Source organism: Drosophila simulans, chromosome 3R (genome assembly GCF_016746395.2).
Source record: "Drosophila simulans strain w501 chromosome 3R, Prin_Dsim_3.1, whole genome shotgun sequence".
Taxonomy (NCBI): Eukaryota; Metazoa; Arthropoda; class Insecta; order Diptera; family Drosophilidae; genus Drosophila; species Drosophila simulans.
The window spans coordinates 3,276,739-3,295,094 of NC_052523.2; the positions used below are offsets into that span (position 1 = coordinate 3,276,739).

An 18,356-nucleotide genomic window follows, 5' to 3' on the forward strand; every position below is an offset into this window, starting at 1 on the left:
GGTAGGTAAATAGTTAAACAGTGCTGTTCAAGATATAAATATAACATTGAATCAATTCAGAAGTCCTATTTATCTATGTAGGCAATATCCAAAATTTTTCATTAATTTTAATTTTTTTTTTAATTATGTATTCGACTTACTGTCATTTCCATTCTTTAATCCTTGGAAAGTAACAAAAACTTATTTTGTAAAATAAATAAATAAAACATTACTAAAATATAAAATTAAAATATACACTGTAAAGTAAGGGTGGCATTCTCTGAAATAAAATGTTAAAGTTTTAATCAATGGCTTTTTATTTTTCTAAAGAATACTTCTTTGAACTAGTTCAATATTCTATGCCTTGACTGTTCTCGCAACTCAAAATGGGTGTGACCAAAAATCTGGCCGTCCCGCTTTAACCTTAATGCTTCCTCTCAGTCGCGCTTGCGAGATAACTGTGGTCAGTGGTGGAAAATGGCGTACGAGTCGAAGGGTGAGAAAAAGCGAACCGGCATGGCTGCTACATATGAATGGCTTTGTTTGTGTGTGTGTGTGGGCCGTCCTTCGATTGCTTCGGCAGTGAAAACCCGTTTTGATGGCAATGGCGGTGAGAGAGAGCGAGCGAGAGCGCGAACAAACAAGAGCGAAGAGTGGCGAAACAGGTTCGCTCGCACGGAGAGTTATCGCCAGCGAGCATAACAAAAAATCGGCTCGAATGGAACGGTTCGTGTTCGCAGCGCACTCGTAAGACCGAAACGTCCGACTTTTCTCCCTGTGTGGGATTGAAATTCATAGTGAAAACGTTTTTTATAACCGGAAAATAGCACCATAATCAAGTTTCTTAGAATTGCAAGGTTCCACGGCTTTTAGAAGTGACAAAAAAGTGCAACCAAAGTTTAATCAAAACAATAAAAGTGAAAATATGAAGACAACGGGAGCCTTCTAACCCCTATGTTTGGTTATAAAAATAAAAAAATCCGAGATTTATTTTAACCAATACAATCTTAAAAGTAATTACTACTTATAAAAGCAGCACCTTTAATCAATAGTTAATGTACTAAAAGCAAAAGGTTCGGAGTATGTGCAAACCAAGTGATAGTGCCCAAGTAAAAATTTAACAACAAAGAAATAGCCAGGAAATCGCATACGGTAAACACCGATCCAACAGATCTTCCGTCATGAGCTCTTTTCTCATGGGTTATCCGCATGCACCACATCATGTCCAGAGTCCCATGTCCATGGGCAATGGCTTGGACCCAAAGTTTCCGCCGGTGGCCGATGATTATCATCACTACAATGGACACTATTCGATGACCGCTTCTACGGGCCATATGAGTGGTGCCGTCGGCGGTGGTGCAGGTGTTGGGTCTGTCGGAGGTGGTGGAGCAGGTGGGATGACGGGTCATCCGCATTCCATGCACCCCGCGGACATGGTCAGCGACTATATGGCGCATCACCACAATCCGCACAGCCACTCCCATTCGCACACCCACTCACTACCGCACCACCATAGCAACAGTGCAATATCTGGACACCACCAGGCATCCGCCGGCGGTTACAGTTCCAATTATGCCAATGCCACTCCGCCCTCACATCCGCACTCGCATCCACACTCCCATCCGCACCAGAGCCTCGGCTATTACGTGCACCACGCCCCCGAATTCATATCCGCAGGAGCGGTGCACTCCGATCCCACGAACGGATACGGCCCGGCGGCAAACGTTCCAAATACGAGCAATGGCGGTGGTGGCGGAGGAAGTGGGGCAGTGCTCGTAGGTGGAGCAGTTGGTGGATCGGCAAATGGATACTACGGCGGGTATGGTGGGGGCTATGGGACGGCGAACGGAAGTGTAGGCAGCACCCACTCGCAAGGACACTCGCCGCACTCCCAGATGATGGATTTGCCCCTTCAGTGCACCTCCACGGAACCACCGACGAACACAGCGCTGGGACTGCAGGAATTAGGTGAGACCATACTTATAGAATTGCTGTTGTCACTTCGAATCCGTTGAGATTTGTTAGGAGGATATACTTAGTACCATTTCAATAATCTGCAGATTATAAATTGATCCTTGTTAGTATCGAAATAACAACGCCATTGCCTTAATGTGTTTAAAACTGGCAACATTATATTCAATTAAAAAATTCCATCCAATTTTACGTAAAAGTGCCCCGTTAAAAGTTATAATAGTGTTATTATCTTATTATATATCAGTGCCACAGTAAAGTCACGTTACATTTGTAGATCCAACCCTTTTAAAATGACTTAAGCAAGAGTTAAGGCATATGCCTAGGGAGCAAATGGAGAAAAACCTTTTAAAACAAGCCCGCAAGATTGTTGTGCCAAATAGTAATATTAAAAAAGATCTTATGTTATATTATTTTCTTATATTTTGTACATATATAAGCCCTTCACTTCGATTCTCTTATTACACTGTACCAAACTAAAGTGACTTCCATTACATGCAGGCCTAAAACTAGAAAAACGAATAGAAGAAGCTGTACCTGCCGGACAACAACTGCAAGAGCTGGGGATGCGATTGCGGTGTGATGATATGGGATCCGAAAACGTAAGTACTTGCAGCAGATGTGCCAAAAGAGAATGCTTAATCGAGGCCTTGATTGACTTGTTTAGGACGATATGTCAGAGGAGGATCGGCTCATGCTGGATCGGTCTCCAGACGAGCTGGGCTCCAACGACAACGACGACGACCTCGGGGACTCAGACAGCGATGAGGATCTGATGGCGGAGACGACCGATGGCGAACGGATCATCTACCCCTGGATGAAGAAGATCCATGTGGCGGGAGTGGGTAAGTTGAAAGTTTCTCTTCGTCTCCTGCTCTCCCTTCGCGACCATGTCGTGTCCCATTTTTCGGGGTATGCTAATTAAATTACTTAGCTGCCAACACCCACTTGATTCACTGACAGGCCCCTGTAATGTTCGTTCCTGGGCGAAATCCAAAATGAAAATAAACAAAATAAAAGCCAAAGACACCAGCCAACCGAATAACTTAAAAAAGAAAACTGCGACTCCAAGCTCATTAATCAAAATCAAGAGTGCCACGCCTTGTGGCGGGGGGCGAACCGTATTCACCAAACGACAAGTTCCTGTACATACTACTCCTATATAATATAATGCACATAACGTTGAGTGAGTTCCACTCGCTGCAATCAGCACTTCAAGCGGCTCCTGGTTATTAGACCTCTTCAGAGGTTCTTTCAGCACTTGAAGTGACATAAAATCAACTTGGACTGCTGAATGGTACGGTGCCAATTGATACATCGTAAAGAATCATCCTGGGAATGTAGTATAGAGCTGCATATATGTAGTTTTTTGTTTTATGTAGTTTTATGTTACGGAATTGAAACATTTTTGTCTATGAAGAAACAATCGTTAAACTTAACCTCGGAGATATTTTAATGAACACTGATTCTCATTTCAATACTCTTCTGAAAAATATGTATGTATACATATAATCTATACGACAATATCCATTCATATGCTTAGCCCACAGAAAATAATTTCCAGGCTCTCTGAATTATACACAGTAATTTTCTAAGGCCTACAATGAAAGCTTTTTCGACTCATTCTTGGCACAAAAACTGAATGCAACTTGGACATGGAGAACAGGTTTCTGGCTTGGTTTCATTCACCAGATCCAGAGACCGACTGAATGGGCTCAGTCGAGTTGAGTGGACATTGTTGACCTGGCAGAAATAATTACTAATTAATTGTCACACCCCAAACGGGGAATTCATTCAGCCATGTGTCGAGTGTGTTACCAACAATATCTGACGGCCAACTGTAGATTGTCGTCGCTTATTGTTTTAATAAAACCAAAATGGGGATGCCTCGGGGCGGCAAGTAGGTGACGAATGCGTTTCCCAGAGGATCGGATGGAGGTCTGAAACTACTGATAGATTGCTTTTTAATTAGCACAGCACAGCACACAGGGATACTCCAGTTCGACCATAACCTTGACCCAAATGGGTAATTATAACGTTTCGCTCAACGCCACTCCGACCCGCTCATTGTCAAATGCCTCATCGGTTCATCGGGTTCCCACTACCCACTCCCGATTTACTTCACTCTGGAAATTTGTCGTTTCACTGAAAAAAATATATAGTACATAATAGTAAATATACTAAATATACATAATACTAACTAAAGGAGTTGGCATCATGTTTTTTCAAGATGATATTTAGCTTAACGGCAGGAATCCAGTGTCTGAAATATAAAAGCAATGGTATAACTATATTTGAATATACAGTTTCTAAGATGCTATTTCTAATATAGGGATATTTAAATTAAAACAACAAAGCCCGCATTTGTTTTTCTTTGTTGTGGAAAGTTTTTCTTAGTGTCAGCATCAAAAATCAAAAACAAAAACGAAATATCGAAGTAGTGCGGCGCGCCGTGAGACAGACAAGCAAACGATCGCTCGGGGGCATATTTGACACAGTCGCAAGGTACACCATACCAACTTATCTTCGGGCTCATGCTCGGATTCCGATTCCAAGCCCCCGCCCCACCATCGGTAGGGTATAACTCCGACTGAGTGACGGATGGTCCGTGTCATTTGATGTTAATGTTGTGACATTTATCATGAGCGCACGACCACGAGAACAAGACGGGGCTTGATTATCGCCAGTGCATCATCTTATCCAGCGTCTTGGCATCCGTCTCCTTCTCCGTCTCGTTGTGCCCCAAAACTCAGACCCGTGACCCCGGGTTCCCGCCGGTGTCATGTTGTTCCCTTTACAAATGACTTACACTCGCTTAGCACTTGCCCGAAACTAAGGCCCAAACTATGAATGCCGCTGATGTGGCGTGTGGTCTCTTGCCCAATTTAATTTGCTTTGGCCCTGCGGCGGCCTAAAACTTGTTTCAAACTTGTGCCTCCGTCGAATGAGAGAAGCAGAGCTAGGTGTGAATCGCACTTGGAGAGCAATTTGTGGATTATTTAATAGGTGCCATTAAAAGTGTTGAAAGGTTGTGAAAATTTAATGGAAGCGGGCTGCATCAGGTTGCAGTTGAAACTCTTAAGTTTGATGTGATGGACAAAAATAAACAGAGCGCTTTTATTAATATTCGAGTCTATTTGATTAGATAATTTACAGCCTTCAGTAAGTCTATTCCATTGGACAAATCGAATTACAATTATAAATTTATGCAACAACGAAAGAATAAACATATATTGGTAAAGTAGACGAACTGCATTATGGTTCCCTAGATCGGTAAAAATATATTAAGATATGTAGTTACGCAATACTTTAATGAAATTAGACCATAAAGTCATTTTGTTGACCACAAGCTAATGGCAAAACTGAACGGAATAAATTCTGTTCGAAGTCTTGACTGAATAATATTGATTTCATGCACGAAGGCGGCTTAAGATGAGGCGGCTAAAAACTCGTACAAGTTTCGTGTTTATAGAGGGGGAGACACTGAGCTATAGACACGGTATAGTCGCTTTCAATGAACAGTGGAACGTGAACAGCCTTGTACCTGAATTTCAATGGCAAGTCCACGATTAAGTTTCCACCATGAGGCAGAGTTGGCCTGAGAGCCACAGTTACCCGATGACTTGCGGAAAAGCCTCCGAGACGGGCAAAAAAGTGCAAGCCGCAGATACAGATACAGATTCGGATTCAGATACATGAGTCTCAGCCGCAGATGCTGTAAAAACTCAGCTGGAATTGCGCCTTCGCAAGAGTGCGAATCGAAGGGAAAGGGGGTGGCATAGGGCGAGGAATCAGGGGAGTAATCACCGGCGGCCCAGGGCACGACAATGATGAAAATGACGCAGTAAAAATTAAGAAGTTCGCCTTTATGACAGATGGGGCACGAACAGCTGAGACTCAGCTGGATTCTTCACAAAGCATAATTAGCGATCCCTGCTCGCTAGCTCACTCTCTCTCTCTCTCTCTCTCTCTCTCTCTCTCTTTCTATTTATGTTTGACTCCCCTTATTGCCGTCTCTGTTTTGGTTCGGCAATTTACGCCAATAAAGTTCTCTGGAGCTGTGCAAATTATTGAAATTGGCTTTAATTAGCGGAGCTTTTATTGCCGCTGCCGCACTCTGCCCATTGTCCACCGGGCTATGCACATATATACGAAAAATATAAACGAACCCGGTGGGGTTTTCGTGGGTTCTTGTCTCGAAAGCAACGAATCTCCAAGGTCGTCTTACGCGTTCTCCATTGTTCGCCGGTCTTCGAGTTTGAGTCGTGAGCTTCTTAGCTTGTCTTGTCTTTCTTCTGGTACTCTGCACTTTGGCGTCTTTTCGGTTTCGGTTTCACTCGATTTTACGGATCCATTCTATTTCCATTTCGTTAGCACAACAAAGCAAATTCATCTTGGGACAAGTGCTGAATTTTCGACTTAGTTGAATAACATTGTTGATGGTCATTCGAGTGGCTTCTTTCATTGTTCAGTGCCAGAATCGAAAGTGAAACGAATACTTTTAACAAATGGGAAATCGATAGCAAGATTAGAAAACGTTCAAATTGAAACATTCAAATAGAATGGATTTTACTTTCTTTTTTTAAAGAATGTTGTGCTCAAATAAGGTAGATCTTATAAAAGTATTAAAAACAATATTTCTATATTTAAATGAAAGTCCAAATAAAAGTTCACAAGAAGTCCTACTATAATATAACGATTTTTAAACAGTTACTTGAATTAAATAATAAGTAAAAAATCTTTCCTTTAAGGGCTTTTGTCAATATATATAAATACAACTTTTTACATTAAAGTTAACTACCTTAAGTCATTTTTGGATTACAAAAGTATATTCAGTGGATTACAAAACCCATGTGTTAAATTCAAATCAATTTTTAACGCACTACAATTTTAAGCATGAACCGGGGAAATCTTCAGCTCCTTCTGTGCAATTAGTTTTGGTCAGTATAGCGCAGCATATTTTACTTTTGCTCGTTCGACTCTACTTAAATTAACATATTTTACCATTTAGTTGTTCACTTGGCCTAAGCAGTTGAAAAGCGCCTAAAGTATTTGCGTTTAAATTAACAAAATTCGAGTTGGAGAACGATTCTCCCACAGCTCGGCAACCAGTTCAAGTGCTGCGTGTACTTTACTTTGGTACACGATTCTACACATATGTAAACGTATATATATATTTATGTGATATGTACACGAGGGTTTGGGTGTTCTGCTCGTACATGTGTAAGTAGCATGAGCTCATGTTTATTTTTATTATTTGCCTGCCACAAATTGCAAGTCACTTGACAAGCTGCTGATGCAGCTCCCGCTGTTGTTGAAATGTTGACTTGCCTTTTTCCCCAGCTCGTTGTTGTTGTTGCCATGAGCTCACACACTTTAATATCAGAAATAAAAAACAAATCCCCGAGCTCGAAGTAAAGTTTTAAACTTAGAACCCAGCTGGATAACACGGCGTATGCGCAATCTCCGTTTGGGCATTCATTAGTGAAGACCGAAAATTAATTTCTTGGCATTTGTTAGCTGCATTCGAAATGCGATTTCCTCTAATAGGTGAACAGGTTTTCGTCGTTTTTTCCACGCTGGCTATAAATGTTTTTGATGAATGTTTATATAAATGAATTATGACAGCCGTTAAATATTTTTGGTTGATTTCTTTCTATTTTTCATTACAAATTTTGTTCTTCGTTTCGGGTTGGCACGAGTCAAATTTCTTTTTCGGATTAACCAAAGATATTTACGCACTCTCTGCTTATCGGCTTGGCAATTAATCATTTTTATTCAGGCATCTTCTCGATTCGAATGCAAAATGAATGAAGTAAAGAACCGAAGCCCGGAAGTTGTCTGGTGGCCACCGCACCTCAAAATCGGGTTGGTTTAAGCCCACAAATGAGGCCGCCAGACAACAGCAGATTATGAAATAATGCCTGACATAGTTTTTATCCGCTCTCCCTCGCTCTGGCTGAATGAAAATGTAGAGTCACAAACGCATGATAAATCATATGAAATTTTGGATGGGACAAACATGCCGACAGCCTGACTCAGACCGCCGAACGAAAGTGTGGGATCGAAAGGGACAGCAGCTGCTGCCTACGCAGCGAGTCCACCCGCGGGCGCCAATTCTTTTTCGCAGCTCTTTAGCACTTTTCCACCTAACATCCCCTTTGAGGAACGTCTCCCCTGGGGTTTGTGCAATCTTGATTTCCTTGGCCTTGTATGATGTGGCATTTTCGTTAAATTGGCTGCCATTCTTGCCGGTTTTAAATGCAATTGGCACTCTTTCTCGTTTTCGTTTTTCGTCTTAAGCCATGACACTGCGATTTCCTTTGGCCTGTACCGAAGTTCTTCCGCTTCGCGCGGCCTGGCAGTTTCGTTGAAATGTTGAAATGAAATGATACGCACTTATTAAAAACGAATTAACGCAGCATGCCGCCGCCGCCAGCGCCTACATTTTCGAGCAGCTGACATTGGGATCGGTGTTGTTTCGTTATCTGTTTAACTTCCCTGCTCCTTTGGGGTTTTTGTAATTGATATTGCAGTTGGCTTGTTTCGTTTTTATTGCTCTCCTTCTAGGGTTTCTTTTGATTTTATATTCGTGTTATTTTGGGTTTTCACTAGCAACCCAAATCAATAATTGATGGATTAGTGTTACATGTTAGTCTTATTTATATTTATACACAAAACATTTTAAGCATGTCATCATCTTAGACATTTTGTCCAAGTTAGGTCTTGAGCTTCTGCGATGTTCTTAAAAAACTTCTTGTTTTGATACACCTTGCGGTCAAAACTTTTATTCATACGGAAAAACGTAGATGTCGTCTGTGAGGTTTTTTAAAATTTCATGCTGTCTTTTCACCTCCCAACTCAAACTTTAGACATGCTACTCCGGCACAAGAAAACAAAATAAAAACTTGTCAGCAGTTCTCCAAAGCATTTGTCCAGTTCCCTCTATACTTCAGTACATCTGCAGTGACCTGACCCATGTTAGTTCACTTTTTTCTGATGGACCACCCAGACCAACGGACGCCCCATTCCCCTGTTTTGGGGGCCTGTCAACGGTTGGCTGGACACATATCATTAATCTAAGTTTCGGGCGGCCGAGCTGGGATTGAAATATTTCTATCAAATCGAAAGCTGTCTGTCACAGAGCAATGAAATTTTTATAAATGCACAACTCCGAACGGGAAGTGCGAGGGACTGTAACTCTGATAGAAACATCAGCGGAGATAGCAGCAAATTTAAATTGATGGAGCGCGTATAATTTTGGATGTCCATCTCGGACGGGTGGCAGGTGCGAGGCATTTATCTGGCGGCGATAAAAATGAAAGAAAACTGAGTAAGAAAGTGAAGGGGGAAGCGGAAGGATGCAACCCTCAGATGTGTTTAATTTTCCAGTCGGAAAAACTAACTGTGGCCGCGTAATTTTTCGGGAGGCCCAAGGACAAGCCCTGACATCCTAACAGTTGCGCGCCATTTGATTTTGATTAATTATCCTAGTCCCAACTGACACGGCTCTTTCCTGTGCCCGCGGGCTAGTCCTGTGACCCGTAACCGCCCCGTCCACTTGCGGCACCACCCGCTCCACCATTCCATTGACTTGTCCAGTTCCAAGGTGAAAGCGAGAAAACTTCGGCGGGGGCCTTTTAAGGGTTGTCAACTTATCTCGGAGATTTATTGAGAACTTGGCCTGTTATGGAACGCAATTTGAAGTGTATTAATTGTGGTGCCCCATACCCACCCCCAATATTGTTAATATCATCCGATCATTAATTATGAAAATCCAGCATCTTCTGCGAGATATACACGGCGAAAATATTTAACTTTTGGAGGTTTTATGGAAAATGAAAATAACTTGTAGCGTTCTTAATTTTTTTTTTAGTTTCAATTAAGACCTATCGTAAATAATGCATTGATATTGATTTAAAAAATATGAGTTTTTACTGACCAAAATTCACTTGCGTCTTTTCCTGTGCAGCAAACGGGTCTTATCAGCCGGGAATGGAGCCAAAACGCCAGCGCACCGCCTACACACGCCATCAGATCCTGGAGTTGGAAAAGGAGTTCCACTACAACCGCTACCTGACGCGTCGTCGGCGCATCGAGATCGCCCATACGCTAGTTCTGTCGGAGCGGCAGATCAAGATCTGGTTCCAGAACAGGCGCATGAAGTGGAAGAAGGACAACAAGCTGCCCAACACCAAGAACGTGCGCAAGAAGACGGTGGACGCCAACGGCAACCCAACACCGGTAGCCAAGAAACCCACCAAGCGGGCCGCCTCCAAAAAGCAGCAGCAAGCGCAGCAGCAGCAGCAGTCGCAGCAGCAGCAGGCGCAGCAGACTCCTGTGATGAATGAGGTGAGTGGAGCGTGCTGAAAGTCAACAGGAACAGGCACTTAAGGGCCGTCTACTGCCCAGAATCGGCACTCTTGCGAGTGCATTTATTGATAATGAACAGTGGAATGAAAAGTCTGTATTTAGCCTAGAACGCGGTGCTAAAACAAGTTAACATTTAAATATTATCAATTAAAATATGATTACAAGAATCAATTTAAGAAATGAATGCCTCTGCTATTGGGAAATATAGATAATGGTCCAAATGATCGCCATTTTAATCGATTTCCTCTACATCCCTCGTTTCAGTGCATTCGTTCTGACAGTTTGGAGAGTATCGGTGACGTCAGCTCGTCCCTGGGCAATCCGCCCTATATACCGGCGGCACCTGAGACGACCAGCTCTTATCCTGGATCTCAGCAGCACCTCAGCAATAACAACAACAATGGCAGCGGCAATAACAATAATAACAACAACAGCAACCTCAATAACAATAACAATCAAATGGGTCACACGAATCTGCATGGACACCATCAACAGCAGCAACAATCCGATCTCATGACCAATCTTCAGCTACACATCAAGCAGGACTACGATCTGACGGCCCTGTAGAATCAGCAGGAATATCTTCAAGATGACTTCAGCATTGTAAATTAAATACCCCTATCATTCTTTGTAGATTTTTGTTTTTCATTTTGAATCAATAACCTTGAACTTCAGGCAAGGTTAAAGACAAATCGGAGTATACAGTGAACGTAGTTAGTTAAGGACCGACCATTAGGTAGACGACTCCCATTTTATAATGTTGTAGTCCCAATTCCCCACAAGTGTTGTATATGAGTTTTACTTAAGCACCCTAGGATTCAGGTTTAAGAGTTTGTATAAAGCCTAGAAAGATTCGTCATAGCAGATAAGTGGCATAAACTTAGCATTAGAATTGATTATTTGTACAACTACGATAACTATAATTATTATTAAAGAATGTAGTTGGCATCTGTTGTGCGTCTCTAGATGTATGTAAGTTCGTACTTATATTTTATTGATACAAATAAAACCGCTAACGAGAAGTATATCAAAATAAAGAGAATATATTGTATATGGAAACAAAATGAAAACCATTCTTTTTTATGTGGCATATAAAGCATTTTAACTAATTTATAAACCAATAACTCGAAAATTATTGCTTCTGAATGAGTTAAACAAACCCCAAATATAAGATTCTTAACCCACCTACACGAGTCCCAGTAGAAGATGTGCACCCTTGTGCGCTCGACTATAATCCGCTGATTCATCATCGCTCATTGTCAACTAATTAGGACAAATTTAAACATCATGGCCCAAACGCTGCTGGGTAGCCAAATTCAGAGTCGATTTGAGATGAGCTCCTTTGTTGGGGGAATTTCGCGCTAAAGAATTCAACAGGCCTTTGTTGGTAATCAACGTGGCCAAGGAGGCCAAGAGGAGCTGGCTCTCCAAATGCTAACAAGAGTTCTTAATTAAAAATCGATTCCCCAATGATTGATCACAGCCCATTGGCACCTGTTGGCTTCTGGAAATATGTTCAACAAGAAATCGTCTCCGAGACTGGAGATCCTCTGCCGGGGGAGTGTGTGCGATAAACTGGTCTTAGCTCACTTCGCCCGAATCGGCTCGAGGCGAGGTCCTATTGCAAATTGTGGCTGGTTAGTCAGGCGTGGCCTGCGTTGACAATGACCCAAGCCCGCGTCGCCGGGAGAGTGTCCACCGACATGGGGACATAATCAATCTACCCCCGATCCTTGGCAGTGGATTGTCGGCCGGGTACATGGAAACACTCTTAGTTCTTAATTTATCATTGCGAAATGATCAGTAGTGCTCCTTGGGCCCCGGGACCTGAAACTGGAAATTGCGCGCACTCTTCCCCCGGCGATAAAAGGCTTAAGACCTACTTATAGACCGGAACGACCCAAGAACTTGTCCAGGGAGCAGGCCAAATAAGTGAGAGATTGCCTCGAGGACTGGGCCGAAGTCGAAATTAGCAGCTCAAAGTGATTACGAGAGCATGAGCACGTGTTAGGGGAATAATTTAACACTTTGACAGGGACTTTAGGGTCCCTCAGAGAGGGAGAAAAGGCCTGAAAAGGGAACTCATAATTATGACCAACGGAAGCTTCACTTGTCACTTATCCTTACCAAGGACCCACCGCACGCAGTTCTCTTAAAAACGTGGTTTTATAAGAACTAGTTTATTTTGTTAAACTTTAACAAGACTCTCAAATTACATAAATATGAAACATGTTCCCCCACCATATAAACCGGAATCCGCTTAGGTAATACGTATGTTTCTAGGAAATTTAATCCATTTACCTTAACGAAACGAAATCACACCTACTGGTAACAGCTGGAGGAGATCACAAATCCTGCATCCATTTGTTCTAAATGATTTTTAATAGACAAAACTCAGCGCAGCCATTCATGTGGCCATTTATATCCCAGGGCGGCTTCAAAGAGCCAATCCATCGCCTGGCCACTCGCATGCCCAACATAATACATGGGTTAATGGTTACAAATTAGGCTGGATCGGTTGCAGGCAGCCAACACGCAAGTGGAGGGGAGTGGCAAGGTGGACCAACCGCAGGCATCCTTCGAGGCGGACTGGAATCACAGTCTGTGTTGAAAAAGTAGTACCCAGATTATTTTAATTCACAGACTACACAAGAAAATTGTATGGAGAAATGTGGTTAATAGTTATTAAATAAAGATGCAATTAATAAGCCCTATGTTAGTATAGTAAACCATTGTAGCCGGATACATTTTAGGTATTACAGATAAGGTATAATTTGAAGTTTTAGCTTATTGATGCCAAACATGAGAAGCACATTTCAAAAGTATAAATATATTGTGTATAAACAGTATAAGTGAATTGGAACATTTGGCTAAAAGGTCGAAAATTCGATTATCTAAAAAACCATGTCCATTGCTAGTGTGCTTACCCAGGGTGTTTGAGGAAGGAGACTAAGCTGCCAATTTAATAAATGGCCAAGCATTAATTAAATCGAAAAGGAGAGGGAACACACAAGAAAAAGGGAGGGAGGACTGGAGTTGCGACTTGAGTGATGAGACTTGATTGATTCCTGCCGAGGGCCACACTTGAGGTGCATTGTTGCACATAATTGTGGCTCTGGCCTTGGCTGCACATTGATTTATTTATGCGGCCGGACTCCTTTGTCCCCTGGAATTTGTTTCCAATTCAAACTTAATGAGAATTGATGCCTCTTCAGCTTTTTGATACCACTCGTTGTTTGTTTTGGCTCCGGGTTGTTTTGGCATTAAATGGCCCACTAATTGGCAAGGTGAAAACAATTAGCTGTCATTTCTTGGAATAGTCAACAGAGAGCGAAGCAAAAACAGTAGCGGGCAAGACCAAAAATGTCCTGCGGCATTCATCAATCGCAGTACGGAGAGAACTCAAACTGGAAATCCAGTATCCTATGTCCCATAGCCCAGTGAGGGGGCTGAGAATCCTTTACCGTTCTAATCCCTTCACTTGTGCCGCCCGACGGCGCGTGGGCGTTTTCGGCGGGCGTGTCGCTGTTTCCGTATGCAAAAACGAAATTAGCAACAGTAGACGCAGTTAATTGTTCCGCTTTGTTTCGTCCTTTTCTGCCTGCAAGGGCCTCACGAAAAATGTGGGCATCGTTTTGGGCTCTAATCAAAGGGTTGAGACAGTGGGCCGGGCCGTGTCCCTTGACTTCTGTTGGGATAATCCTGGATGAAAGAGGATGAGACTGGATTATCCCAAAGGTAAAATATGCCTTGACTACCGCTGCGTAAAGTCAAAAGTTAGGAATATTGTGAAGATAGAAACCTTGCCGCTAAGCCTATAATGAAAATTGATAAATATTAATGAAATTGAAAATATAAGCTTACAAACTAATTAAAAAGTACAATAGTCAATTGTGTTAACAAGAAATGTCGACGAAGCAAATACAACCAAATATTATATTATATTATATTATTATATATTATATAATTTTATTCTCACATTCTACATATAAGACCTATAGCAAACATTGTGAAACTTATTTCATTTGTTTTTGCGAGTTTTTTTAATGCCGAGAAGCAAAAGTATCTGCGGTAATTGACATTTGATCATTAATCAAACTGCACAATGCAGCAGCACGCTCTTCTTTTCATTTTATTTCAGACTTTTTCTTTCGTTCTGTTTCTAAATTTTCATTCGCGTTGAAAGAAAAATACTCGAATCGAAAGACACATTTTTTACATTATTCCTTCCGAACTTACAAGACTTAGCCAGCGATACTATTGTCAACACCTTTTTACAATACTAAACCTTCTTTTTGTATATGTTCTATCCCCGTTTGTCACACTACAATTTATGAATGACGCTACTCTGAAAAGAGAATATTCAGAATTTAACTGTAAGAAAGATACTAATTATAAGGTAATAGATGATCGAATTCTGAATTTAACTGTAAGAAAGATAATAATCTTAATTTTAAGCTGATCGTAATTTTTTTTTTTTTTTTTATACTTTATACTTCAGCTTTTTTTGTATAACTTGTAAGACAATAGTGAGTAGTTAAAAGAGAATACAATTTAAAAGCTGATTTTGCAGAAACCATTTCTGTTTTGGAGCGGTTTCTTTTACTGTGTACCTATCATGGCTGCCATCTGAAGGCATTGTTTTTGCTACTGACAGCCCCTTGACAAGGCTATGGCAGCTGGAGAAGACCTGAAGGGTCCGCAAATCCCCATATATGATGTGTGCTCTCACCCTCATCGGCCACATCCACACTCACTCGCTCGTCAGCCACCCTCACCCTCTGATTTCGTACCACCACGGCGCCAGAGTGAAAGTTCCCCTTGAACGGAATCCAAAAAGGACCGAGATGAAAGTAGCAATTCCAACCATTTGCAATTCTTACCCTCGTTGCGGAGTAAGTGTGTCTGTGACAGTGGCATTTTGATGAAATTTTATTCCGTTCACATAGCCGTCAATGTCATTTCAGCCGCTCGCTTAGTTCTTTGCCACGATGTTATTTTTTATGTCCTTTCCTGATTATTTCGTTGACGTGCATTGTCTCAGACTCAACTAAAAAATATATACATAGATGCGTACACACACTTGAAAACATGTTTTTCCTAACAGATTCTTATATTTTCTATGTTATTTTGCAAGCCTTGACTTTTTTGCATTTTTATTTGAGCAGATATTTTCACTTTACGAACTCTTACACAATATTTAATGCTCCCAACTGTTGTTCTAGCTTGACAGCTTACAGGATGTTATTCGTTATTTCTTATATATCATTCTTTAATTTACTGAGAAAACAAGTTAAAATCGCTGTTTATTTGCATTGTGGTCAATAATTAAATATTAATTTCGTTCGAATGCATAATGACATTTTCCAGCTTGCTTACAATCATTCGAACTCGTGCGGTCCTACAAATTCGCTTCGTTTTTATTCGAACTTGATTGTAAAATGTAGAATGTATCAGCAAATTTTACACGCTTAGCTAATACACAAACCTGCACAATTTTACAATTTGAATAATCAAAATAACAGAGCTCAACATTCCCTAGAAAAACAACCCCTGATAAAAACCAGCGACTGGCACAAAAGTTCAATATTTTCAAAATTAGGTACAGAAAACGAAAAAATATGCACTGCTTGCTTTTCAACAGTAATGTACAATTTAATGTTAATGGTGCTGATCTATGTTAACGTAATCATGAAATTCTTTTTCAAATTTATTTACAGTGTAGTTTGGCAGGACAAAGGCCAAAGAAAAACAGAAAAACATGTTTGAAACGGGTTGCTCTACAAATAACAAATTCTGCTATCGAAAAAGTTTTATTTTGTGACTGATTGTTATATGGCTCACGACCAACTACATGTTCTATGAACCAACTTTCAATCAGAAGAGCATTTTATTTTACAACGACCTTTTCGCTAAAAGAAAACCCACAAAAAGTTACGTTTTTTTCTAAATTAATTAATTTGTTAAGATTATACGCCTGTTCTTTCGTCCATTTTGAAAACGCTTTGTGAATTGCTAGTATTATCGATCTAAGTATCGGTATAAGAGAGTGTCTGTAGTTATTCGGTCAAAATCCAGGTCCAATTTTGAGACATAGACACTGACTGGTAGTCATAATTGTACATTATTCAAAAATATGTACATATATGCGTACATATTTGGTAAAAGTAAATGGCTTAAATTTACTTAAATTAAAAATTCTTGAAATTGGATTACAGTGACCTCACAGAGAAAAATCAAAAACAAGAAAATATAGATTATTCCTTAATGACAAGTTCCTATAAAATCATCGTTTCCGAAAACTTGACTACCATATTTATATACAGACATGGTTATTCTTGCGTAGTGATCCTGACCAAGGGTCAAATTTATGTAGAATACTCTTTATTTCCACATGACAAACTTAGCAAAATTAATTAAGAGTTCTAAGTTTTACCGAGCATTTTCGTGTACGTTGAACTTCCTCGTCCAAAAAGAAGATTGCACCGTCTGTATTGACTTATTCGTGAAATTTTCGTAATGTCAAAAGCTTATAGACCATTAACAAATGATATGAAAACGAATACCATGTATATCATATGAATCTGTGGATGCAAGTCGAGAATAATAATATACTTTGTAATATGCCCTTGTAAAATATTTTTTATTTCAGAAGATTTTATTTACAATTATAATGTAGAATGTTTTAAAGTGATAAGTCGAACAAAAGAATAACTTCTTATATTATTTTCAAATAAGTTAGGTTCTTATGTGTATATGCCAGCAAAACGTTGCGTAGAACCTTGTCGAGTCATAGTTGACTGTTGGCTACTGCTGTTATTAATATCTAAATTGATTTCGCTAAAGTTTGCCAAAAGATAACAAATTATAGCTATATTCATTGAATGTGTTCCATTTTCTGTCGCTACTGTATGTGTCCTGCTTACTCAGACTGAACTTCCGAACTGCTGCCGGTAACGAAAAGGTATCCGTACATAATGGGCAAGGATGTGATTCAAGTGGCGTTCTATGCAAATTGGGCAAAGTGCATGGACATTTTAGCCGAACTGCAAACTTTGACAATCCTCCGCTCACGAACACGACCAGAAATCGACGCCACACAATTGACTTGACCCAAATGCCTTGTTGAGGGGCAGACACAGATACTCCACACACATACAGCCAAGTAGCAAAGAACCGCCCATCCACACCCATTTGCGAAATTGTAATGGCAATTTGTATGCAAAATTGTCAGAATGTAAATTTCATGCAACACATCGAATAAATTGAAGCCGGCAGGAATATAAATGAAACCCAAAGAATTCAGCAATAACAACGAAGTGTCCCATGTCCGGTAACAAGAAATTTGAAAAGTGCTGCTTAATTCAATTGAAGGATGTGAATATTCCTGGTGTCAGCAGATTGCACAGTGTATTTTTTGATGATTTTAATAATAAGAACTACAGTTTAATGTCTGCATAAAACATTTTAAATACGTCTAACATATTATATTTTTCTTATGACAACAAATATTAAATTATGGATTTGAAATTTTAAAATGCACATTTATTTTGACAAAATATGTCTTATTTTTTTCAAAAAAAAGTCGCACATTTATCTTCATCATTTTTGAATAAGCTCTAAAATAGATTACATCTTATCATATCAGCAGTCGACTGTGTTTGTTTTATTTCCCAGCATAATCTGTGCAAAATCTTGTTTGCTTATTAGAAATTATTGACATTAAACACTGAGGCTTAAATATTTTTGATTATTAAGTTCATTATTTTGATAAACACTCTAAAATTAAAACTAAAACATTAATTATCGGTGAGCATGAGTGATAAGTTCTTTGAAATTCGTTCGCCATTGAATCACTCGCATTGAAAAGTGAAACTTTAATACATCGTTTTCTTATCTATAAATGTAAGCCAAAGAAAATTGTGCCAAGACAGCAATTCATTATCATGGATTTTATGGTAAGCACTAAGAATGTGTTAGTTGGCAACAGTAATTGTTATTATTTGATTGAAATGAGTCATCCCAAAAAAGTT

At 40.2% G+C, this 18,356-nt stretch overlaps 1 protein-coding gene across 1 annotated transcript; it reads left to right on the forward strand.

Moving 5' to 3' along the window:
• Positions 1-634: 634 nt before the first annotated feature.
• LOC6727011 (homeotic protein deformed) lies at positions 635-11,393 on the forward strand. The gene is made up of 5 exons (XM_002102376.4): positions 635-1,947; positions 2,452-2,552; positions 2,618-2,795; positions 9,923-10,302; positions 10,588-11,393. Exons 1-5 carry the CDS (start codon positions 1,161-1,163, stop codon positions 10,888-10,890), a joined length of 1,749 nt encoding a protein of 582 aa, XP_002102412.2. The 5' UTR covers positions 635-1,160; the 3' UTR covers positions 10,891-11,393.
• Positions 11,394-18,356: the final 6,963 nt, after the last annotated feature.